The 26881-nt window shown below is 31.4% G+C and overlaps 1 protein-coding gene across 1 annotated transcript in view; it reads right to left on the bottom strand.

Moving 5' to 3' along the window:
• Positions 1 to 26881, bottom strand: part of LOC115889016 (histidine decarboxylase) — a 38728-nt gene that overhangs the window by 5374 nt on the left and 6473 nt on the right. The window contains exons 4-9 of the mRNA XM_030908916.1: positions 19220 to 19339; positions 11043 to 11188; positions 10855 to 10987; positions 2510 to 2739; positions 2379 to 2449; positions 554 to 573 (exon numbers count right to left, since the gene is read on the bottom strand). Of these exons, the coding sequence (XP_030764776.1) occupies positions 554 to 573; positions 2379 to 2449; positions 2510 to 2739; positions 10855 to 10987; positions 11043 to 11188; positions 19220 to 19339 (720 nt within the window). The remainder of the gene's footprint in view (positions 1 to 553; positions 574 to 2378; positions 2450 to 2509; positions 2740 to 10854; positions 10988 to 11042; positions 11189 to 19219; positions 19340 to 26881) is intronic.

Genomic DNA, 26881 nt, shown 5'->3' on the forward strand with positions numbered 1-26881 from the left:
TCACTCTATCCACCAGTAGGAGTTAAAACTTAAGACTGAAGCAGATTGCAGTTTATCGCAACCCATAAAACTTACTTTGATAGAAAATCTCAAGATTAACTATTACCTGAACATTAACCAAATGCTATAAAACTGGCCGTCATAATCGAACACTGGTAGTTGTCATAATGAAGATAACAATTTCCTTAAAGGTTTTGAAGTTTGGTAAACTAGAAACATAGTAATAAAACAATCCTAGAAACCGTGTGATTAGACTTTTTAAAAATCCTAAAGATATAAAGATATCGTTAATAACATAACATATACAATTTTTTGTATTCATGTTATTTCAAACCTTTTAAAAAAAGTTAATCAAACTAAATCGAAGATATTACCACAGCCATTAATAACCAGTCTGCCGACATAAGATCCATTTGCATGGAAATGTACGTCCATATCTAGATATGTGCAATCTCATGCTACATAACAAATCGGGTTCTGAGCTCCATTATGGAGCTTCATTCAAAAAAAAATTGAGACTACTCTATAAAAACTACAAAGTTTAAATACCTACCATATAATCAATAGCCAGACCTAAATATAATGAATTCGGTCAAAAACTATGTGAATGAATTTATTTACTTATTACCATTAACAATTTAACTGCTATAATTACATATTAATCAATTACCTAAAATATTATATATACAGGGTTTTCCAATATTCCGTGGACATAGAACTACTACGTATCTTTGAAATAAAATAAGTTCATTGTACAGGGTGTCCCACTAAGAATAGCTCTCGGCTGTATCTCGGAAAGTATTATTCTAAAGTACTCTGAAAAATATAACTAAAGGGGCTATGAGAAATTGCTGGAAATTATTTTCAAGTTTGTAAAACGGCCGCTAGAGGGCGCAACTGCTATGGAAAATAGAAAAATAGAATTTTTATAAAATTTTGCCTAGGTAAGGGGTACTATAAATAATAGCTTCATAATCTTCAGTAAATTTTGAATTTTTCTTGTTAGAACCATTTTCCCTTATCTGCTAAAATAAAGTGGTGGGGGAAGGTTAGATCTATCTTTATTTAAATGTTAATAACTCCGGACTGGATAATCAGAAACCAACAAACGAGGGCTCGTTTAAATGAGCGTTTCTTACTATATATTATACCATAAAAATAATAATAATAAGGTTTTGAACGTAGACGCTAGGGGGCGCTTTCTTACAATTTAACAAACATAGCGCGTTTTTTTCAAAAAAAAATAAATACGATAGTATATGTAATTTTAGCTGATAGTAAAGAGTAGTAAAAGCTTAAAAAGTCAGCGAAAACCGCATCTTGATATCCTCTTTCAAATCGAAGATATTAGCAAAATTATAATAAATATCAAAAAATAAGCCCTTAATTACCTTATTTTTACAACACGGTATCAGTAGCCCGCTTGATTATGCCCATTCTAACAAAGAAATAAGATAGAAACATTTAGTTTATTTTAAAATCGACGAAATACCAGAATACTATAATACCAGATGTATTAATATCTAATAATTAAGATATTAATAACAGTGAACAAGAAACGATGATTCTGTGAAGTAATGGTAAGCTTTGGAAAAAAGTTGCTTTTGACGTAATAGTATAAACGTCAAATTGTTATTAGATCAACATTTTGATAGTCTTAGCAGCGTTTTTTTTTTATCTTTTAATTGCTTTTTCAAAATGCCTTTATTATTTGAAGTAGGTAGTTGAAGTTGTTTGCGTATAGAGGTAAATTGTGTGCAATTAACTTATTTTGATTTAAAAGATATCCACGGAATATTGAAACTCCTTGTATATTTTGTAGGTCTGATTTTGAAAAAGAAACTGCAATCTTTTTTTCTCAAAAACTCTGCGATGGTAGGTTTTTTACAAGACAAAATATGTAGTAAATTGTACTAGAATGACCGTTTAACGAAAAAAAAATCGGTTATCGGAGGAGTTGGAAAATATTTATACTGCATATATAAAATATAGATAGAGATATAAAAAGAAGTAAATTGTGTCCAATGAACTTATTTTGATTCCAAAAATACGTTAGTAGTTCTATGATGGAATTGGGAAAACCTGTATATTCCTTATTAATATTGCAATTCGAACATATTTTTATAATTTATACGAGTCTTATTTTGCTCTATTATTAATACCTATTACTTTGAAATATAAAAAAAACAGTCAAGAAAATGATAGAAACGTATATCAATAACATATACGTAATTTTCCATCCATTTTCCATAAAGTTGGAAAAAGGAAAATTTAATTAAACCAAAGTATAATAAAATTCAAAATAAATTCATATTGGAATATGTTATTGCAATTTAATATTAGAAGCATTATTGTATTAAAATGGTTAGTTATATTACCTGAATATTCATGTGTTAAATACAGAGGATTGACGTTAAAAGCTCCATGCAAAGCGCTGCTGTTCTTAACCCTAGAAACAGTACAAAAAATACTAGTTAAATATTTTTTTTAATAAAACAGGATACAGTACCACATGGCAGTGCAATCAAAATGAACCATGAGCCATTTGGAAGGATTAAAGGCGATGGAGTTCGCTTTATCAATCCCTTTCAGCCAAATTCGGTATTCCGGACAGGTAAAGGCTGATCCAGCGTAAGCCGCATCCACGTGGCACCACAAAAGTTCGTTATAACAAACTTCCGTGATTTCCTCTAAATTATCAAAGGCGCAAGCACCGGTAGTACCCAAAGTAGCGCATACCTGAAAAATGCCAGTAAAAAATAAAAATTTAGAATGCAATAAAATTTAGTAATTTTAAAATTTTCGGTAACAACAGCTAACAATTTAGCTAAAATGAATCAAATCGTTGATCAAACTCTAAGTGCACGAGTACAGTTATTTTATATTATGTAACTAGCGTGTACCAGCGACTTCGTTCGCGTCGAATTAATCATTTGTAATGGTGATGATAAAGCAAAGCAAGCATTTCCATTGACATACAAACTGGATAAAATTTTCTCACATTTATGTCAGCATGAGAAAAAACAATATGGCGATATTATTATATAACTTGGTAATATTTGAGGGGTAGTTTCATTTCGTTGGAATTTGACTTTCGAAAAATCGGTGTGCCAAACATAAGCTTTTTACGTCAAGCAGAATCGTGGTTAAGAAATTACCCAAGTTTCCATGGCAAATGTTCCAAAAATGGCAAAAATTCCAAAATATGTAAAAAAACCAAATAAATTATGCTTGTCCCAGCGTTTTCCCGAAAGACTAACCGTTTTTTAAATAACAAATATTGTAATATCTGAGGGGCGTTTTCAACCTCTTGGAATTGAGAAACCCCTCCTTATCGAATCTCTACACCCCACAGTCAATCCGTTTGCCAAAAATCAGCTTTAAACGTCAAGCAGTTTAAGCAGAATCGTGATTACTCAATGGTCATGTTTTATGAAACACCCTGTATAAATTTATAAAAAATCTTAAAATATGTAAAACAACAAAATAAAATATACGTGTTTAAGATTTTTTCCGAAAAACTCACCGGTTTTTAAATAAAAAATATTTTAATATTTGAGGGATAGTTTCACCCCCTTAGAATTCGAGTTTCGAAAAATCCCTTCTTATCAAATCTCTACACCCTAAAGTCAATCTGTTTTCCAAAAATCAGCTTTTTACGTCAAGCGCTTTAAGCAGGATCGTGATTAATCAATGACCAGATTTTTCGAAACAACCTGTATACATTTTTAAAAAATCTTAAAATATGTAAAAAAACAAAATAAAATATACGTGTTTAGCGTTTTTTCGGAAACCTGACCATTTTTTTAAATTAAAAATATTATAATATTAGAGGGGTGCTTTCACCCTCTTGGAATTGGAATTTCGAAAAATCCCCTCTTATCGAACCTCCACATCCTAGAATCAACCTGTATGCCAAAATTGAGCTTCTTATGTTGAGTGGTTTGAGCAGGATCGTGATTAATCAGTATGTCAGTCACTTAAGGATTTTATATATTAGTAAAGATTTCACAAAGTAACTTTTCATTTCCATTCCATTTCACTTGTCTGAAAAAGTAGTGAAATAAGCGTTCGGCATTTAACGTTTTATGTAAAAATGGCCAGGTATTTTTACATAAATAAAGAATGAAATTATAGATAAAGGATTATAATATATCCATATTGTAGCATATTTTAGACAACTCCTTTATTTTTAAGATTTTGATGGTCAAACAGCAACAAAATATTCCTTATGTTTGAACTAAATTTTCTCGAAAATAAAGAAATAATTTAAAATTTCGTTACAATACGGAAATAGATAGAAGTTGTGTGATTGCAGTGATATATAATTTATACGGTTTTCTAACAAATTGCTCGCTACTGCAACCTACTGCGCTTGGCAACTGCTGAAGGTCTACAAACCTTAATCAAGCATTAATCAAAGCACGTGTGTTTGGAATATTGGGTGTGACTTAACACGACAGGATCGGGCTAAGCCTTAGGCAGATTTCTGATATATAATATATATTTCCTTCGGCCACACACCCACTTTACCTAACCCCTGAGAGTATCCAGAACAGTACAGCCCTTGTGTACAGCTTAATAGACTCTTAACAAAGCTGCATTTATCGAAGGACATTTATTCTCAAAATGGCATTGTGCCCAAGAATTCTTAAATTATACACTGTTTTACGTTTTGTATTTTGTGTGGAATATTATATACTGACACCCAGTATACACTGATATATTCTAGGTATTATACCGGGTTACTATTTACTATTCAATTTTCAGGGAATCTCCTTATAAAATTAAGGTAGGGTGAATATGCCAGTAGTCAGGCATGCACCAGTGGTCGGACACAACGTATTTATTGGGAAATAAGTTAAAAATATGGCTTATAGTATTGCTTCAAATACAGTAGAACCCCAATTATCCGAGTCGCAATTATCCGAGCTCCGGATTAACCGATCCAATCTAAAGACCCTGATTATCCGAGGTCGCGCGTCTATGCTCCGTATTAACCGATCTTCTAAAATATACCCTATGTATATTTACATATTACCGTTTAAAATCGTTGGGACCCACGGGGAATCCCCTTGGCCCGTGTGAGTGGTTCTCCTTATTTATATTTTTGAACTCTTTTAGCATGTAAATTTGAATGAATGTAGCTCGTTATTGCGTTCACTACGGAGAAGTAGTATTCGTATGTACTCGCATGATTTATCTGGGTGGAGTTCTAGTTAAGTGTATACCAACTACTTTGTTTAAATTTTCGTTTGTCGTATTATAATGGAACGAAACAAACGTAAAAGAATTGTCGTTCCTATTGAAGAAAAAATAAAAGCCATTAGGAGAATTCAAGCAGGAGAGACAATTAAAACTGTTGCACGAGATTGTGGAGTAGGTGAGGTAACAGTTGGAGATTGGAACAGAAACGGCACTAAAATAGAAGAATGGTGTATAAAACAAGCCTCTTCATCTTCAAGAAGAAAATCAATGAAAAAAGGCGACTATGAAAAAGCTAACGAAGCTTTATTCACGTGGTTTACTCAGCAAAGATCAAAAGGTGTGCCTCTGTCAGGTCCCATTTTGCAGCAAAAAGCAATAACGATTAGTAAACAATTTCCAGAGACAGATAGGGTTACCAGCAGTTCTGGATGGAAAGGTCCTGTACAAATTTAAATGAGACAGAAGAACAAGAAAGTTTATTAGAATTAATGCAAAACTTAAAAGGTTGCGAAAATGTGACAAGACAAGGCGTTGATGAATGGGTTACAGCAGATGATTTAGAAGAAGAAATGACTATTGAAGAAATAGCGAACGCTTTTCGAGAAACCGAAAAATCAGATGACGATAACTATGACGAAGAGGTGGATGAACAGCCTTCCACTAAGATTACCCATCAAGAAGGTTTTGCTTCCCTGGAAACAGCTCTGAGGTATATTGAACAACAATCAGAGGCAACCCCAGCGGATTTGCTTCTTCTTAACAGGTGGAGAAATATGGCAGCGAGAAAAAGAAGATGCAATATGAAACAGCAGCGCATAGATACTTATTTCACTGTTTTATAATGTAGATAGTATCTACATATGTAGGTACTTATGTATTTACATGTTAAAAATGTTAATAAACCGTTTAAAGTATGTATTGGTGCTTATTTTTTAATAAATCCGGATTATCCGAGTTTTCAGTTATCCGAGGAGGGTGTCCTCCCCGTTACCTCGGATAACCGGGGTTTTACTGTAATTAAAAACCCAATTCTGCCAATTCTTCCGCTTTGTTCTATTATAACATTTTCTTTGTCTAAATTGTCACCCTGAAACCGTTAAAAATTCGGGAAAGTGACCATATGTTTGTGCTTACTAATTTTTGTCTGTTAAAGATGAAGGTAAGATAGTTTACTGACCCTAAAATATAATTTTAGGGTCAGAACCATGTCTCCTGGGCATTTTGTTTTTTGGCTCATGTCAATACATGGTTACTTTTTAAGAATTTTTAAGAGCAAAATGAACTTGCCACCAATAATTTGCAATTTTTTCAGTTATAATTTATTTTCGAATTTTTTTTTCAATATAACAAGGCAGCTTTGGTGATTATTGTAAACTATATACTACTATGATCTGCCCATCATGTTCGCCGTTTGGAAAATGCTTGGCAGGACGGTTAGAGGCCGCGAAGCGTTACCAGTTTCATTAAATAAACTTCGCTTGGTCCTTAAAGAAGAATGGGAAAACATAACGCAATATGATATATGCAGCCTCAATGACAGTATGAACAAACGTATACAGGTCGTTATAGCAGCAAGGGAAGGCAATACAAAGTATTATGGTACTTTTTACAATTTCTTTTTCTGTTTGTATAGTTCAGTATTACATCTGTTTTCCTTAATATCGTTAGTTCTGTTATTATTATTAATGTTTATTAAAACCAGGACTGTATCGTTAGTCTTTAACGTTTTTTTTTTTTAAATTTAGTATAGAGTATCCGATGCAGCGTAATATGACGTTACGACAATAGTCATTAAAACCATCTCGTCTTTTTAAAAAATTACATCAAAAGTAATGATAAATAGGGCTAAAAATAACAAAAAAAAATAACACTGTAAATTTGACCAAAAATTTCTATGTTGCGTTTTTTTGCATCTGAGTGTATTTCATAAAATTTCATTTCCGTGCCACCAATAAAGAAAATTTAATCAACAATTTAAACTCAGCTTTCTCTAAACTGTCCGACCACTGGCATTCACCCTATTTACCTAAGTACTACCGTCGTGTTTTTGATATAATTTATTGGCTTCTGTGCATTCTTTGACTAGCTGTTGATTTTCTGACCATTTAGATGTTTCTTTAATGTCGAATTAAACAGCAAATAATTGTTAAAATGTGTTAGAGTATCTTAAATTAACAAAGTAAGTATACTTAGGTATACCAGGTATAATGGTATTTACCCAAATTTAATACCTATTGGGTATATTCCAGGTCCAAGACCTGAGCCCTTTTAAATTTCAATATACCGTGTTTGTCCATCACTACGATTAAGGTACAAAATAAACCTCTGTGAATCCCACCTATCTACTGCTGATTAAATACAAAGAAAAGCGCTGCATCTAGGAATTCTCATATAATCCTATATTCAACGAAATGAACATTAAACGAAGAATTTTTTAACTGATTGTGTAGTATTAAGTATTATTTTTATGTTTTCACAAAATTAAAGATAAACTTTTGAAATCAAAATGTAAGTAAGAAAATCCTAAGTAATTGCAGTAATAGCAACTGAAATAACTATACCAATTGATTGTTCGAGAACCTCGGACAGTATTAATTACAAACAAGGGATTTAAGCCTCCGCAATCTCAACCATTTTAAGACGATTTCACTAATTAGTCATTTGTGAGGAAACTTTTAGCTAGATAACAAGACCAATCCCCTTGAAAATAATTTTTCGATGTCATGGAAAAGATCGAGATGGCTCTCTTTATTTTTGCAATAAAATATCTGTCGTCTTTCGAACAATTGGATAGAATATTCTGTTTTGTAAATTCAGCATTTTATAATCTATAAAAGAAAAGAAAATTTTAGATTTATACGGCAATTAAAAATATATTAAAAATGGTAAATAATCAAATCGTTTTGTTTGAAGCGATCTTTTTTTGAAATACATATTATATTTAATTAAAATATATAGATTCTGCCGTTTACAAAAAAGACAGACATAAAAAGAATATCTATCGGTAATATGAAATTCACATATCAATGAAAATTAAATAAGCCAGTCGAATAAGATCTATTATAGGGGGTTACTTGGAAAAAAGTTTTGGAAAGCTAATTATAGTCTTGACTTGTTCAGTGACATGGAAGATAAGTGTCCTAATTTAGCACGGTTGCTCGATCGCTGCTCGACTCAGGAGGACCTAAAGATGGTAAAATTATTTGCCTTTTTCTAGATGTTCACCTATAATTCCGAAATGTTGCGTTCTAGTCAAATTTTACTATTACAAAAATTAAAGACCATTAAATTCTGCGTATAATGAGTATTAACTGGTTCAGTTCGGTCCAGTAGTATGGCAGAAATCGAAAGATGAAGAATGGTCATATATACCAATTTTGCTGATAAACGCATTAAAGTGACATTCAAATGTTCGTCACACGGAAATGATCATTCTAAATAATAAACCATAAAAAATTTTCGCTTTCCGTCCAACTCTCAATGAAATTACTTAAGAAGTAATATTCTAAATTAAACTAATACATACGTACATTTAATTAACATTAAAATTATTATACACTAAATTTTCCTAATATTAGATTATACGAAGCATTCTTCTTAAGCCACAATCACGATAAGGTCTATACCTTCATGGCGGATTCGTCCTTGAAAATTTTTTTTCACTGAAATAGAAACCTAAAGAAATAAAAGTTTTTTTGTAAAATACCACTGCGTCTAATCCAGACGCAAACTAGCTTGTCAGTAACTTTTTACTTGTAAAATAAATTTACCTAACGAAATGTTGTGTTCGACAAATTTATTTCGCGAGTAAAAAAGCAACTCACAAGCTAATTTGCGTCTGCATTCTACGCAGCGTTGTTTTACCAAAAAATAATTTAAATTTTAGGTTACTCTTCGAATGGATGGGAGCCTGAATGGCTTTCTGGTCCCCTACTGGTTTCTGTCAACTGCGACGACCTCGGCATTCCCTAGAACATTTGTAGGACACGCTGTTGAGTACTTCTGGACGTGCTACTTCCTTTATAGTGGGTATGGGTGGCAAGCCGTATTTTGTTGCTTTTCATCCCCACTGGGGAGGATTTTTAGCCTGTCTCAACCACGTCTGGACTTGGTGATAGTCTGGCAATCGTATATCAGCATCTTCCTCTGCTGCTTTTACAATAAATCCTTCATCATCTAGCTTTTATGGAGTATGCTAATTAGATGTTTTTTATTGCGGTCGTTGGATAATAAATCTTCTTTTGAAGTGGTAAAACTGTTAAAAATAACTATTTTTAAGCATCAGTTTTAGCTATGCTAGTGATCCGAATTCAACGAATTGATACTCATTCTACGCAGAATTGTTGGACGACGGAACGCAAAAAAATATTTATTTTCTCGGTATGTATTACTTGATGTAAAATGCTAATTTGATGCTAATTTTTATTGTATGGTTTATTATTTAGAATGATTATTTCCATGTGACGAACATTTGAATGGCACTTTAATGCCTTTATCAGCAAAATAGGTAAATATCACCATTTTTCATCTTCCGATTTCTGCCATACTTCTGTACCGAATTGAACGAATTGATACTCATTATACGCAGAATTTAATGGTCTTTAATTTTTGTAATAGTAAAATATTAGCTATAACGCAACATTTCGGAACTATAAGCGAAAATCTGAAAAAAGTCCAAGAATTTTACCATCTTTTGTCCCTCCTGAGTCGAGCGGCGGTCGAGCCACCGTGCAAAACTAGGTTACTTATCTTTCATGTCAACTGAACAAATCAAGACCATAATTAGCTTTCCAACACTTTTTTTCAAGTAAACCCTCTAATTTAATTGGCCTAAAATAGAAAATCGAAATTTTACTATTGTTAAATTTTACTAAGTTTTCTTGATATAAAGCACTATCTGTTGACACAGATGAACCACAAAAATTACAGCACGGTACCCACGAGAAATTAAGAGACCTAGAAGAAGACCAAACCTGAGATGGGACCATGGTATTAGGAAATTAAGAGAGATAACTTGGGCCCGCCTAGCCAACAATGGACAATAATGGGTCCAATTATAAAGAGAGTATCTAAGTATATGAAGAAAGCTACGTACATAATTGGAAACGGTTGAATAAGCTGAAAATGATAATAATGACGATGAAAGCACTATATAGGATGGAAACTTTGGCAGCATATTCTGCAGATTAAAATAAGTAAAAAAATTCTTATAATTTTATGTTTCAAAATAGTTCGTTTATGAGGCACAGGGTGTAGAAGTTTAATTTTTATTTCTATTAGGATTCTAATTTTTTCCGATTTTTCCTAATAATTTCTGAACTAATGTCGATATTTGGATGAAAATTCGTGTCTGAGAATGTTTTGATATGATAAATTTGATTGTAGTGTCAATATGACAGCTACATCTTTTAACTGGTTTGAAGAGTAATAACTTTTCGACCGTACTTGTATAAAATTATTGAGTCTAAATAAAACATTTTTACGTAAAAAATGCCTACATTGATAAAAATCGCTACGAGTAACCTTTCTCAAGATATTTGGTATGTAAACTATCAATACACATAATATCCTCATTGACAAAAAATAAACATGTTGAATAGATAGTTGTTCGACTGAAATGATAAATTTTGAACTTTTAAAGCTTACCCAAAAAGGTATAAGTCCCTGTTCTCGATCCTGCTTGATAGCTTTCAATAATTTACTTCCTCTCATAGAATAATTTTCATCACAATCAATGTATCTTAGTGTCACAAGGCCGATTAAAGCTGCTTTTTCAACGCTGCAAAAACTCAAATCATACATCTCTACTAATATAATAAAATTGTATCTATTACCTGGAGTGAGCTTGATCAGAACAGTATGCAACTAGTTTGCCGTTAATTTCATGTTTAGTAACATCGGGGTAGAGTTCTTCATACATTTTTATTGCTACGTATCTTCCAGCCAAAAGACTTATTAGTGTACATTCACTGGCAGTAGTCTAAATATACAGTTAAAACAAAATCATGGAAATTAGTTTTATGCTACAAATCAATTTGCAAATACTGTTTATTTTGAAACCTTTGGATACAAAATAATCAATCGCCAATCTATTTTTTTTAACTCTAGGTAGATCCGACCATATTAGCATAATGCATAATGACTACGATGTATAGTTAAAAATTCACTGACACGTAGAAAATATATTCTATTTATGCCTATATAAAATCCCATAACGAATCGATATCCGAAGTGTAAAACTTCATTCAGAACCTCCCAATTAGTGGAATAAATTAGTGGTTTCAATTACACTTTATATTTTTTAGTTTACGATCATTGACAATGTCTAAAAAACACAATTAAAATTAATAAAATATCCTAGCAACAGTTTGCGGTAGTTTGTTGTATCCATAGAGAAAGCATAATATTTAGCTTATAAAACAAGTAAAACAATAAACTTTTGATTTCTGACCAAAATTTTTCTTGACGGATGATAATCAAAGGCCAAAATGACATTCCTCGCAAATTTTGAAATATATTTAGTGGAAAAGTCAAAAGTTTGTTATCTTTTTCCACTAATTGAAAATTACTACCACTAATTATGACGTTCTGAATGCTTACATTAAAATTAGGTGAACAAACTTCTACGACTAATTGAAACTACTAATTTATTCCACTGATTTTAAGGTTCCTGAATAAAGCTTTAAGCTTCATTCAGAATCTCGCAATTAGTGGAATAAATTAGTGGTTTCAATTAGCGTAGTAGTTTGATCCTCTAATTTGAATTTAAGCATTCAGAACTCTCAGAAAATCAGTGGTAGGAATTTTCAATTAGTGGAGAAAGTTGACAAATTTCACTAATTATACTTCAAAATTTGCGAGGAATGTCATTTTGGCCTTTGATCATCATCCGTCAAGAGAAAATATCGTTATAAATCAAAAGTTTATTATTTTATAAGCTAAATATTAGGCTTTCTCTATGGATACAACTGATTACCGCAAGCTGTTGCTAGGATATTCTATTAATTTTAATTATGTTTTTAGGCATTATGGAATGATCGTAAACTAAAAAGTATAAATTTTAATTGAAACCAATAATTTATTCAACTAATTGGGAGATTCTGAGTGAAGTTTTAGACTTCGGATATCGATTCGTTATGGGATTTTATATAGGCATAAATAGAATATACAGGGTTGTTCACCACATACGACACGGGGTATTGTAGCTACTAAGATACAGAGTGTCCCAAATAAGTAAAAAATATTATAGTTGTATTTTTTAAATGGAACACCCTGTATATTATTCTATTTTGGGATTCTACGATTGAAATAAAGGTAAATTTGATTAAGGTTTATCATACTTAAACCTTACCGTTTTTGAAATATTTTCAATTTTCTGAAATTGCAGTAAAAATTTTAGGGCTTCATTTCTCCAACGGTATCAACGTTTTTAAAACTAAATATTTACTGAAGATTATTTATTGATCAGATATTATGTTGCAATAATAAAAATTTTACTACCTTATACAGAGTGTCCAAAAATTTATATTAAATAATTACTAGCTTTAAACGGCAATAACTTGTTTAATTTAAATGGAACACCCTATATATTTTACGTGAATCAGATGCACAATGTAATTGTCTATCAAATTGTAGTATACCATTTTTGACCCATCTCTTCAAGTTTTTGTAGAAAATGCATTTTCTTATAATTTAGACCTCATTTATCACTATACCCATCAATATATGCTCAGACAGTCAGGCGGCACTTGGGGCGCTTATGAACCCAAAGGTATCGTCGAAACTCGTCTGGGAATGCCTAGGTGAACTGGGAGCTCTGGCACGAGGAACAGAATTAAATTATTCTGGGTGCCGGGCCACAGCGGCATCCAAGGCAACGAAAAAGCCGATGAGCTAGCTAGGCAAGGATCATCGGCATCCTATCTTGGTCCAGAGCCAGTACTGGGAATACCCAAATGTATGGCCCGTAGTGCACTAAAACTCTGGATCAGGGAAAAGCAGAATGTCCAGTGGAGAAACAGACAGGGGCACAGGCACAGCAAGGCTTTTATCCAAGGACCTAGCTCCAAAACCGCAAAAGAACTGCTAATGCTTAGCAGGAATAAATTGCGGATTACAACAGGCTTCTTGACAGGACATATGGCTGTCAAGTGTTACCCGAACAAGCTCAATCTGTATCAAGGAAGTCTTTGCTGCAGACTCTGCGATAAAGATCTGAAACAGCGGAGCACATAATATGTCACTGCGAGGCTCTGGATCGCAAGCGACACTTTTTATTTGGGAAAGCTAGGCTAGAACCGGAGGAACTATGCTCCCATCCTATCAAGGACCTGCATAAGTTAGTGCAGGGCACAGGGATAGGAGAATGGATGCAGATATAGAAAGGGGACAAACACATTAGGCCTCACAGGTCGCAGTGTTTCCGGCAGAGGACGGCCCCTTACTGTAAAGAAAAAAAAATCATTATACCCATGGAATATTGACATTTGAGATTTTTTTAGCAACACATATGTACAAAATTTACAGGTGGTAAATATTGCAAGCCCATTGGCATACAATAAAAATATTTAAACTGTAAAAGAGTACTTATACCAATTAAATATACCACCATTATTTTCGACCAAAAACACCACTAAAAATTAGTTAATTACATACTTTTAAATTGTTTTAATTAACAAAATATTCTAAATAAATGTGGATTTGTCTCAGAAATCAATAATAATAAGTTATGAAAATGAACGTCTCTGTTTTTATAAATAAGCATTCGTCAAAAAATGAAATAAAATTTATAAGGTGTTACTTTTTCCCACACTGTCTAATAAACACACAAAATTCAGTTTTATAGTATTTGGAGCAATTATTATTAATCAACGTAAACAGTCAATTAATGTAGTTTGAATACTGGGATCATATTAATTGGACCTCTTTAACAAAAATTATATAAACAGTTTTTTTTATTTTTTAATTAAATAAGCCAACTATATCGACAATATTAGTATCTGTACCCTTTGAAAATTTGTAACATCTTTAAAAACTTGTTACATCTTTAAAAATAAGCTAAAATGTCAATATTCCATGGGTATAAGAAAATGCATTTTATACGAAAACTTGAAGAGATAAGTAAAAAACGGTATAATACAATTTGATAGACAATTAAATTGTGCATCTGATTCTCGTAAGATATACAGGGTGTTCCATTTAAATTAAACAAGTTATTGCCGTTTAAAGCTAGTAATTATTTAGTATAATTTTTTGGACACTCTGTATAAGGTAGTAAAATTTTTATTATTGCAACACAATATCTGATCAATAAATAAACTTCAGTAAATATTTAGTATTAAAAACTTTGATACCATTGGAGAAATGAAGCCTTAAAATTTTCACTGCAATTTCAGAAAATTGAAAATATTTCAAAAACGGTAAGTTTTAATTGTGATAAATCTTAATCAAATTTACCTTTATTTCAATCGTAGAATCGAAAAATAGATTAATATACAGGGTGTTCCATTTAAAAAAATACAACTATAACATTTTTTACTTATTTGGGACACTCTGTATCTTGTAAAAACATTTTTAAATTGTAGCTCTAAGAGTCCTTCAACGAACCCAAAACTTACAATTTGTAAAAATCTAATCGGTTAGCTACAATACTCCGTGTCGTATGTGGTGAACAACCCTGTATTTTCAGCGTGTCAATGAATTTTTAACTATACATTGTACTCATTAAGCATTATGCTAATATGGTTGGATTTGCCTAGAGTTTAAAAAAGCTTAAGAAAGTGTATACTGTATGTCCTGGAATCGTCTTAACAAGAGGAATAACCTTTATATTATTAACATTTTGAAAAAAATGAATTCGTTATAAAAAATGTTGTTTATTCTAAAGGGAAAAATACGGTTGAATTTACTAAAAATCAAACGCGTTTCTATGGTAATATCTTTGTTTTCGTGCTTTGACAGATAATTTATTTTATTAATGTGATTAATATCATACTTTTACTGTTCTTAAAGTATCACCGTTTGCGATATCTAGTATTACCCTTTCCGTAACATTGAACTAAATACATTTTTGCTCCTCTAACATATTAACACAGCAAAAAGTATGACGTTAATCAAAATTAATAATAACTATCTATCACAGGAATGACAACGAAAATTATATTACCATAGAAAGGTGTTGTGACTTTTAGTACTTTTAATAAAAATGCAATTTTCTCAAAATGTTATCTAATAACAGAGATAACTATACTCTGTTTTTTTTCTCAGGTAAGATTTCGACAGACGATGACAGAAGAAAAGAAGATGACGTCCCATACCAATCTATTTATTTTACTAAAAAAAGTTTGTAATAATTTTTAAGTTAACTATGGATGGATTAAAATATAAATTCGTCATGCGTCGTCACTTGTTGTTTTTAACCAGTTTTATTGGTTTATTTCAAAAATGACAGATCGTATTTCAATTTTATTGGTTTGACGGAACGATGAACGACAAACGGACGCCGATACGTATGAACTCGCCTTTAGATTTTTGACGTTTGTCAAAGTATTGCCAAATTATAGGTTATAATTTTGTGACAACTTTTGTCAAATACCCTGCGTTTTGGAAGATGATGCATTTTGATTCGTGTTATTACGTGTGTTTTGTGTCTTTTGAAGTCAAGTGGAGGAAAAATCGAGTGAAAATTCACTGTAGAACCCAGAGCGCAGTTTATGGTTAATACTCGCTGCCCAGGCAGAAAGTCTTATACAGACACACCAATAAAGTTACTATCAATAAAGTTCGTATACCATCTCGTCGTAGATAAGTGCATCTCGAATATGGTAGAAGGACCATACGTTTAGTATGATCATACATACTAAAAACTGGAGTAGCTGTAAAATATCGACATCACACGATAAGTAAATAATGGATTTTAGTACTGCAGAAAAATATTGTCAAAAGGTACTGGTTTGAAAAAATTAAGATTAAAGTTAATTAATCAACCTGTGAGGTATAAAATTTGGTAAGTGTTATTATTAATAAAATAGTTTGTTTTATTTATGTTGTTTTATTTATTCCTGCGAAATATTACAAATTTGTATTTGTACATAAGTTATATTGATAAATAATATAATCATAAATGCGGAAAGTTTCATAAAGCTTGAAAGTGAGATATAGTTCTTTTTATATTTTTTGGTATGTGGTGTCTTGTTTTTGTTTGTTTTGTATTAACACATACCGTTTTTTATTAAATAAAATAACTCGATTACATTTTTTCAGTTTTATACAGTTTTTTTTTACAATATTTTGAAGTTACTTGTCATTCAAATTTTAAATACATATATTAATTTCCTGCTATGCGTTCCAGTTGTACCAACTTATTTCTTTGTAAAATAAAATAAACTATTGTGAAATTAAAATGACAGACACATTTATCACTGTCAAGGATCTTCTCGTTCGACAGACTATAATAATAAAATAGTGTTTCTCCTCTTGTAGAGACAATCCGAAAACATACTGTATATTATATTTGATTTGTGTAATATTGCCTTAGTATTTTATTATTCATAGATTTTCTAATTAAAATATTTTGTTCCGTTATTTTATTAACACATAGATAATTACTGAAAATTATATTTTCGTTTTTATTTAACTACTAAACGTGAGAATAAAATAAGTACATTTTTGTTTTCATCTTAAATATTGTGGAGACATTTCTCAAGGTGAATAAGACTTCCAAGGTTGCTCTTTAAACCAAGATAATTGTTTATTTTTATTTTATATCATCATTTTTAATTAATAAACTTCGAATTTAAATGCCAATATTGCCAATATTGTTAAAGTTTTGAGTTTCAACATTTATTTCCTTCACCAAATAGTCAAGATAAGTTATTAACAAAATATGTCACATCAAAAATATTGTGTATCTACATAGGTTGAATTTTTAACGATAGAAATGTCAGTATAATATTTGTTTTTTTTTCTGTCTCTCTAATTATTCATAAATATTTTATTATTCAAAACATATTTATGAATAATAAAAATCTTTTTTTGAAAACTTATTCTAAGCATCATAACATCATCAAATACCATTACACTATCATTACTTTTATATGAGCCAAAATAGCCTTAGAAATGTAAATTTAGATTTAGTTGCTAATACAGGGTGGAAAGTGAAAACGGAAAGATGTTGAGACAAATTTTTATGGGTATATAATGTGGAAAGGTATAGTGCATAATTTAAAATTATTTTGAAATATAGGTACATATATTATTATAAGGATTAATTATATTTAAAAACGTTAGTTTTTGAGATATTCAAAGATATTTAAATATGCAAGCTATAACAGAAAAGATTATCAGCACCCTCTATATTACTTTTCAGAATTAATTCTTTTGTTGAGTTTAAAGGTAGAAAAATAAACTTTACTGAAAAATACTGTTGCTTCCTTAAATATATACAGGGATATCAAAAACTGCTGGTCTATTTTAAATATTTATTTTACATAAAAACCTCGTTATTTCAAATGTAACACCCTGAATTTTTTATAATAAATAGAAACATATTTAAATGCTCTTTTAATCTATATTAGAGTTTCCTCTCGTGGTGCCCGGTGGCATAGAGGTACAGGCTCTCGTCTACCAATCCCAAGGTGTGGGTTCGATTCCCACACCCGGCATTTCATCAGCCGTCTATTTTTATTAAAATAAAAATAGTTTGGGTACCTAGGTCGACTCAGCCTTAAATGAGTACTTGGGATTCACAATCCTGAGGTAATAATAGGCGGTTGAAGCGTAGTGCTAGCCACATTACCTTCCTTGTATACCGAACGGCTCTAGTATAGCAAGCTGTACCTTGCTACTCCCAAGGCGTTAAACGCTATATACGGGAGTTATTATTATATATAGAGTTTCCTATATACCTATCTGGGTCAGATTTTGAATAAAAAGCAATTATTCAATAAAATGGCAATTAAGATAGCTAGTTAATAGCTATTTTCAAGATCGACATTGGTTAATGTACCTTATTTAAATTTATATTAGTTTACTTTAGTAGGGGGAGATTAGGGTTCCTGCATCAAGAGGAGAAGAAACCTGTCCCTAGAAGTGAAAAACATGAATTTGCGGTATACAGCTCTTTTATAGAAAATCCATATATCTACAAGTCAGCGTAAAATAAATCAAAGAACTACTTTTTCGTTTTTCTTGATAAAATAATAAAACTTATTTATTAAACTATTGCACGTAAATTAAATAAAAGAAAACTGTTATAAGATAAATAAGTTTAAATAAAGTCAATAAACTAATTTCGATTTTGAAAATAGCTACTGTCACGAGAAAATTGCCATGACAATCCCAGCCCTCTTGGTTGCCATTTTATTGAAAAATCGCTCTTTATTCAAAATCTGAACCAGATAGGTACCGTATGATCGAAAAAAAAACGGCATCAGCGATGGCTATGAAATGAAGATCGCTCTCATTTTATATGTAAATTTATATGGGAAATGTCATTGATGTGCATTCATGCCGTTTTTATTCGATCCTACGGTATAAGGAAACCCTAATATAGTTTGAAAGAGCATTTAATCTGCTTCCACTTATTTTAAGATATATCGGCATCGCATTTGAAATAACGAAATTCTTTATTAAACGAAGGTTTTTATGTAAAATAAACATTTAAAATAGACCAGCAATTTTTGATACCCCTGTATATATTAATAAATCAAATTTATCAGTAAAGTTTATTTCTCTGGCTTAAAACTCAGCACTAGTTGGTCTAAGATCTTAGATCTCTGACACATCCTGTACATTTCAAAATAATTTTAAATTATGCACATGCGCTTCCCATATATACCCATAAGATACTTTGTTTCTACATCTTTCCGTTTTTTTATAATTAACCAGCGAATGAGGTGCGCCACACTTTATATTTTTGACTCAAATCTATCATTCTCAAATTCGAACATTTAAAACCAGATAAAGAGACAGAAAAAAACCTTCGGATCGGATCTAGAAACTTTGAACTTACTTGGATAACGCCACCTCCATCGCCATTTTTCCTATGAAGAAACTCTTCAGGTAGACCTATCATCTTGCCAAGCCAATTCATCACAATCATTTCCAATTCTGTACAGGCCGGACTGGAAGCCTGTTAAGTTTATGTTTTAGTTTATTTTTCAGATAAAACAAAGAGTTTTATTCTGCGTCTGAAGAAAATGACTCCATTTACGTAGTCAAACCTTTATAATTTTACGCGTAAAAAACTACTTTTACGTCTAAAAAGCTATTTGTTACACGTAAAAACTAATTTTACGCATATTTTTTTTAATTTATTACTTTTTCAGCATTTTAAACTTGTCCTTCAAATCCCTCAATTTTCACTTCAAATATGCGCACATAGTGCACAAACAATTTTTTTTTCAGTGTATCAAAATCTCTTATTTTTTGATATCATCGTTTCGACATTTGACTTCGTGTGTGATAACATTGATAATAAATTGAGGCATGTAAAAAAAGCTCGTGATGCCAGGAATTATGAATTATTTGTTTATTATTGCAGTATGTATTTAATATTTTAGTTGATATATCTTTATAGAGGAATTTATCTTTCTGCAATCGTGTTCTCATAGTATGTACCTATGATAATTTCCAGTTATTTAAAAAATATGAATTAACCAAATCTATTCTATGAGAAAAAATTGGCGCCGGGAGGCACGTATAGCCGCCCATACTAAAATATGTTAATATCTCGAAAACTGCAACTTTGACTGATTTTGATGTTATTACAAATTTTGTTGCAAATATTATTCCTAATCTTAATTTGAAAACCGCGTTTCGCTAGCTACTGTAATTTTGGAGTTACGATTTTTTTAAATTTTTAACCCCCTCCCATACCCCCTTACCTACCCCCCACCCCACCAAAAACTAATGGCCAGATTCTCGGGTGCCACAATATTTTTGTGCCAAATTTGGTTAAAATCGGTTCAGCGGTTTTTGAGTTATCTTGTTACTATTTAGAAAATCGAAAAACTAATTGCACATTCTCATAGCCGCTTTATTAGGGCTACCTAACAGTATTTTTAGATTTTCGATTTAGCTGATAATTTCCAACGAGGCCAACTTAATTTCTTTAAATACGGACCTGCATTTTTTATTTGATGTTTTGAAAGCTCTCGGTCTTCTGAGTACAGTGATATGCCACACTTAATATTTTTTCTTGTTTCGGACTTTTGAACACAATTTGTTTAAACTAATTTCAAATCCTGCTCGGTTTTTAAATATTTAATCTATTCCTCGTTACAACATATTGATAAGCTTTCAAACTTAATAATGGCGTGGGGTAAAACATTGAATGCGGAAAAAAAATCAAAAATAAAATATAAAAATAATATGAAATAAATAATATAATTATATAATATATATAAACAATCAAATTATTTCCCCGGAAGATGAATTGGAAATGGTAGAGCAGTATAATGGCCAGCGCGGTTCCTGGACGTGTCGCCAAGGGGCGGGGGGACATTACTTGACGTCATTTGTAAAAGTGAAATCAGTACATGTCAACTTTTACAATAGAGTACAAAATGCATTCGGAAGTATAAGAAGAAAAGCCACCCTTGTTGCATGATGTGTAATATATGTAATGTTTGTTACATCTTTTTCTTCAATAAAGACGATTTTTTTTTCACAGATGTTTCCTGGTTTTACACACAACGTGACGACTCACTGAGCAGGTCTCGTGTGTTGCTACCGATCTAGAAAAGGTCTAGAATTACTGATTTTTGGATTTTATGGAAAGTATTCCACGGTATTCCTATTTGGCGTAGTTGTTCTTTTAGGGTTTTAGGAATCAGTTCCATAGATGAAATTATCAGAGGAACTATTGTGACTGATTCCAAAGCCCACATGCTCTTTATTTCAGATTTGAGACTGGTGGGTTTTGTGATTTTCTCAGTTATTTTACTTTCTAAGTAGTCGTTGTTGGGGATTGCAATATCTATTAGTAGAGTTTCCTTCTTGCGTACAAGCACAATATCTGGGCGGTCGTTATCAATTTTGCGGTCAGTTATAATACCTTTATCCCAGTATATTTTGATGTCCTGACTTTCCAGAACGGGGGGTGGTGTGTATTTATAATACGGTTCAATGTTTTCGGGATCACAGCCATACATGTGAAGTATTTCCAAGTAAACGATGGTAGCTACTTTATTATGACGCTCTAAGTATTTTGTGCCCGCCATATTTTGACAACTGGACAGGATGTGTTCTATTGTTTCTTGCTGACAGTTGCATTTTCCGCATAAATCGGATGGTAGGTCCTCATTGAGGATATGTTTCCTGTAGCTTCGTGTAGCTATTACTTGATCCTGTACAGATACCATAAATCCTTCCGTTTCTGGGAAAAGGTTGCCATTTATTCGCCATCTGAGTGATGCGCGTTTATCAACGTGGGTTTTTCCTAGTTCGTAGAGATATCGCCCATGTAATTCCTTTGTTTTCCAGTTTTGAACCTTTGCTTGCTCGGTAGTCATGTTTGGTAGGGTTTTATATGTTCTGTCACTTAGGTTGAGAGGGGTATAGTTAATATCTGCTGTTGTAATAGCTTTGGCAATTTCTGAGTCACTTTCATTAAAATATTTTCTTAGTCCCATTATTTTATTGTGGCAGCTTTGGACTACATCTGCTATATTTCTACCTCCTGCTTCTCGAGGTAGGGATACACGTTCTTTACAAGATTTCGGGTGGTGCATTCTATTTTTGGTTAAGCTTACTCTGATTTTGGTGGTTATTCTTTCCAGATCTGTGTGACTCAATTTAACAATTCCAAAGGAGTACTGTAATACCGGAATTGCATATGTGTTAATAGCTTTTCTGATGTTATTATTATGCCTATGAGTGTACTCAGTGGCGGCCAAGTTTGTACAGCCAGCGATGATATGACTAACGTGTTCCTCTGACCCATGACATAATCTACATCTACTATCCACATTTTGTTTGAAGATCTTTTTTTGTCTATATCTTGTACTTAGGGCTTGATTTTGTGGAGGCATTATTAGACTTTCTGTCTCTCCTTTCAATCCTGCACCATTTAACCATTGTATGCTACTCTTTTTAATGACGAAGTTCTTATCTAAATGTCTCATAAATTGTCCGTATAGTGGTTTTTCTTTTAATCTTTCTATTCTTCGCTTTTCTATTTCTTCTCTTATTTTCAATTTCATGTTCCTGGATTGGGGATTGCTACTTCATTTGTGTCATATTTCATTCTGATTCGTGCTGCTTCCTTCGTAATTGAGTATTTTGCTCTTGCTTCGTCTTGCTTCTTGATAATCTTTACCAATTCATCTTTTTCCTCTTTTATGTACTCACTCAGTCCCATGATTGCAGTTTCTAATGCTTCCTCAAGCTCTAGCAAACCTCTTCCTTCATCTAGTCTTCTCATATAGATCCTATCAACAATGTCTTTTGGGTGGTGAATTTTCCCTGAGGTAAGTAGTTTTCTAGTCATTTGTCAATTTTCTTTATCTCCTCTTTTGGCTATTCCACTAAACCAAAACTGTAAGTCATTACTGGAATTGCTATTGTGTTTATAGCTTTTATTTTGTTTTTTGCACATAATTCTGTGTCAAGCACTTTTCTGATTCTCCTATAATATTCTTTCCTTAATTTATTCTTCATACTCTTGTTGTCGATTCCGTCTCCTTCTTCTAAGCCTAAGTATTTGTAAGTTTCCTCTGGATCCAAATTTCTTATTTCAAGTTCTATGTTCGATTCTACTTTTATGTTCTTACTTTTTGTCAACTTCCCCTTCATGAATGTAGCTGTGGAGCACTTGTCTAAACCAAACTCCATATTGATGTCTTGGCTGAATGTTTTGACAATTTTGAGCATTTGTTCCATTTCCTTTTCTGTTTTTGTAAATAGTTTCAAGTCATCTAGATATAATAGGTGGTTTATCTTAACATTGCAATCTATTTGATACCCAAGGTTTTTCTTTTTCAGTAAGTTAGCAAAGGGGTATGAGAGCTACGCAGAATAACAAAGGTGATAGGGAGTCTCCCTGAAAAATTCCCCTCTTGATTGCAATGTTATTATTAGTAGTGGTTTGGTTTGGTTTGGAACTAGATTTGGTTTAGAACTATCGAATGAATACTATCAAAACATTCGATAGTTGCAATTCATTCGAATAATTCGATAGCTAGTAAGAAAACATTCGTCGAAAACTATTCGAATAAAAATATCGAATAGATGCGTCATCTGCCTTGAAATATATTAATTCGGCAGCAAAAACCATTCATTTAAAAAATTCATTCATTTGTAAAATTCATTTATTCGTCAGGATCGATTATAATGAAATATAAACTGGATTTTAGTTGTCGCCCGGCGACGTAGGTTTCTTTCCTAGAAGCCCGACAGCAGTCGGCGGTCGGTGGCAATGGTATGAAAAAAGCCGGCATCTTTGATTTTGAGTCAGATAAAGATAAGGACACATTATTTCTTTTATTGAGGTGCTAGTATTTACACAGAAAATACATTATGAACGGCGCTGTTGCCGTATATTCGTATTAGTTGGTATTAGCAAAGAATATTATTATTTGGTATTATAGTTAGTTAGGGATAGTGTAACTATATATTTTGCATGTTTTTTTATTAATATTCTGTTGTTACACTGCAATAATACTTTTTATTTTGGATATAGGAAAATGATTTTTAATGTTTTTAAGCAAAACTGGTTTAATAAATAATAATAACAGTAATAATTTGTTATACCTATTAACACCAAAATTTAAAATCATTTAATATAAACATTTTTTTAAGTAGTAGCAAAATATAAACAACAAATTAGAAGTCAAAATTATTTATATTAGATCCTATTTAAAAATAATATAGTCTCTAAATTTTTTGGCAACGTTGGTTTATTAAATAATAATAATTACAGAACTAATTCGTTATATTAACAACAAATTTTAAAATCATGTGAAAACAACAAATTTTAAAATCACATAAATATAAATATTTATTAATTTTCTAAGCATGCAGTGTAATAGAAGAAAAATATAAATAAAAAATTAGAAATCAAAATTATATATGTGTATTACTTTTTATTACTTTGTATTAGTATTTAAAAATAATATTTGCTTTTACTGGCATTTACTTTAAAAAATAAATGAAATATTTCTCCGCAAAAATCTACATGTAAGAGAATTAGCATATACAAAATACAAATATCGTTAACTTTTTTTTAAATTGGCACGTGTAAAACTTTAATCAATCAATCTAATTTTCTCATCCCAAAATTTGAGTTCGATAACCCCCCATTTACTTAACCACATTACTTAAATATGATTATTAAGTTCAACTAATTCATATTACTAAAACATCTAAAATACAAATATATATGTATTTTTAAAATTAATTGTAAGTTCACCTCATCTCTCTTAAAATTGCTACTTCTCAAAATTTTCCATTAAAAAAATAGACCATATACCGTATAAAATTAAATAATTGAAAGATCGGAAAATCACACAAATTTTCGGAAAAATTTTGACCACCTGCACACGTACATAATCGTCAATTAAAAAAAAACACTACTACTTTAGTATTTTAAATATTTTAATAAACGCAAAAATAGCACAGTATTTAGAAGGCAAGTTATAAAAATTTGGAAGAACTAATAATGCACTGACGCAGACAAAAATCAAACGAATACTAAATTTCATTTATCAAAAGCATTCGATAGTCGTGGCTTAACGATAACCATTTAGTCGCACGGCGAGGTTGTCACATATGCTTTAGTATACAAATGAATGAATGATTTTATTCGAATGAAACCATTCGATAGTTGAAATCATTCATTCAGTAACCATTCGATAGTCTAATTCATTCGATAGTTCCCATCGCTAGTTATTATTATTATTATTAAGAAAGTTCAAAGAGCCATAAATAAAATTGAACGAAAAATAAATGTGTGCAATAGGGACGGTGGTAATCCTTTCGAACATGTAGAGCATTACAAACTAGTTTGCAGAATTTGACTTATTTATAATAACTACGATTAATATTATGCATATTATTAGATCGCACACTGAGATTTCAAATTCACAATAAAAAAAAAGGTAAAAATAATATCTTTAAATAATTGCGGACCTGGATATTATTTATTTGAATCTTTTAATTGGCTCGATTTTCCTTATTCATTATTAAATAGCATTTAATAATTTAAAAAACCAGAGTCGGACTTGAAATTATGTTAATAATAATTAAATAGTTTTGTTGTTGTTAAGATACCCAAAACAAAACAAAAAAGTATAAAGTGTGGCATATCATTGTACTCAGGAGAACGAGTTCTTTCAAAACCCGAAATAAAAAATGCAGGTCCGTATTTAAAAAAATTAAGTTGCCCTCTGTATCTCCCAAACTATCAGATAATCTGCAAATCTAAAAATACTGTCAGATAGCCCTAATAAAGTGGCTATGAGAATGTGTAATTAGTATTTTGATTTTCTAAAAAGTAACGACAGGAAAAAATAAAATCGATTTTCAAAAAAATCAGTTTTTTTCCAAAAAACTCAGCAATCCTTGAAATTTTTAAAACTTTTTTGATGGCATCTTGGTGAACATCCCAAAGCGCAACTTTGCCCCAATTTAATCATCTTCGTACGGTTATCGAGATACCAATGCTCGTACCTCGAATTTGTAGCACCCTGTATAGTGGTCGTGCTAATTATATTAATTGCTTATTGATTCTTTTATCGTTTGATTTAATGACAGAATCGCAAAATTATAATAATTATTGTTATAGTAACTATCATTTATTTTGTATTCATCAGAATACTTTGATAGCATGATCAATTTGTTAAGACCAAATATAATATGATAATACCCGTATTATATACCTAGGAGATATAACGTCAAATATGGCATAATAAACGCAGATGTTTTAAAGAAAAGAATAATATAAAATGCTCCCTACCATATGCCATTTAATTAGAATAATTTTTATATAATGCATAATAAATCGTCCTATTGCTGCCAAAAGTCACTAACTAACATTTTTCCGAACAACCAAATTCAATCACTAACTATGTTTTGAAGCGGAGAATCGATTGCAAAAGTCATTAACTACGATTTATGGCTATTTATGTTTTATTTTAATACCGAATAGTTACTAACTATAACATCTTTATGCAATGCAATTCATTTTTAGACGCATTTTTCTCGGAAGTAATAAAAAGTAAGTTAGTGACTTTAGTTAGTCACTAACTAACATTTTTCCGAACAACCAAATTCAATCACTAACTATGTTTTGAAGCGGAGAATCGATTGCAAAAGTCATTAACTACGATTTCTGGCTATTTATGTTTTATTTTAATACCGAATAGTTATTAACTATAACGTCTTTATGCAATGCAATTCATTTTTAGACGCATTTTTCTCGGAAGTAATAAAAAGTAAGTTAGTGACTTTAGTTAGTCACTAACTAACATTTTTCCGAACAACCAAATTCAATCACTAACTATGTTTTGAAGCGGAGAATCGATTGCAAAAGTCATTAACTACTATTTCTGGCTATTTCTGTTTTATTTTAATACCGAATAGTTACTAACTATAACATCTTTATGCAATGCAATTCATTTTTAGACGCATTTTTCTCGGAAGTAATAAAAAGTAAGTTAGTGACTTTTGGCAG

The sequence above is a fragment of the Sitophilus oryzae genome, unplaced genomic scaffold (genome assembly GCF_002938485.1).
Source record: "Sitophilus oryzae breed Bouriz unplaced genomic scaffold, Soryzae_2.0 scaffold_810_pilon_pilon, whole genome shotgun sequence".
In the NCBI taxonomy this organism is placed as follows: Eukaryota; Metazoa; Arthropoda; class Insecta; order Coleoptera; family Curculionidae; genus Sitophilus; species Sitophilus oryzae.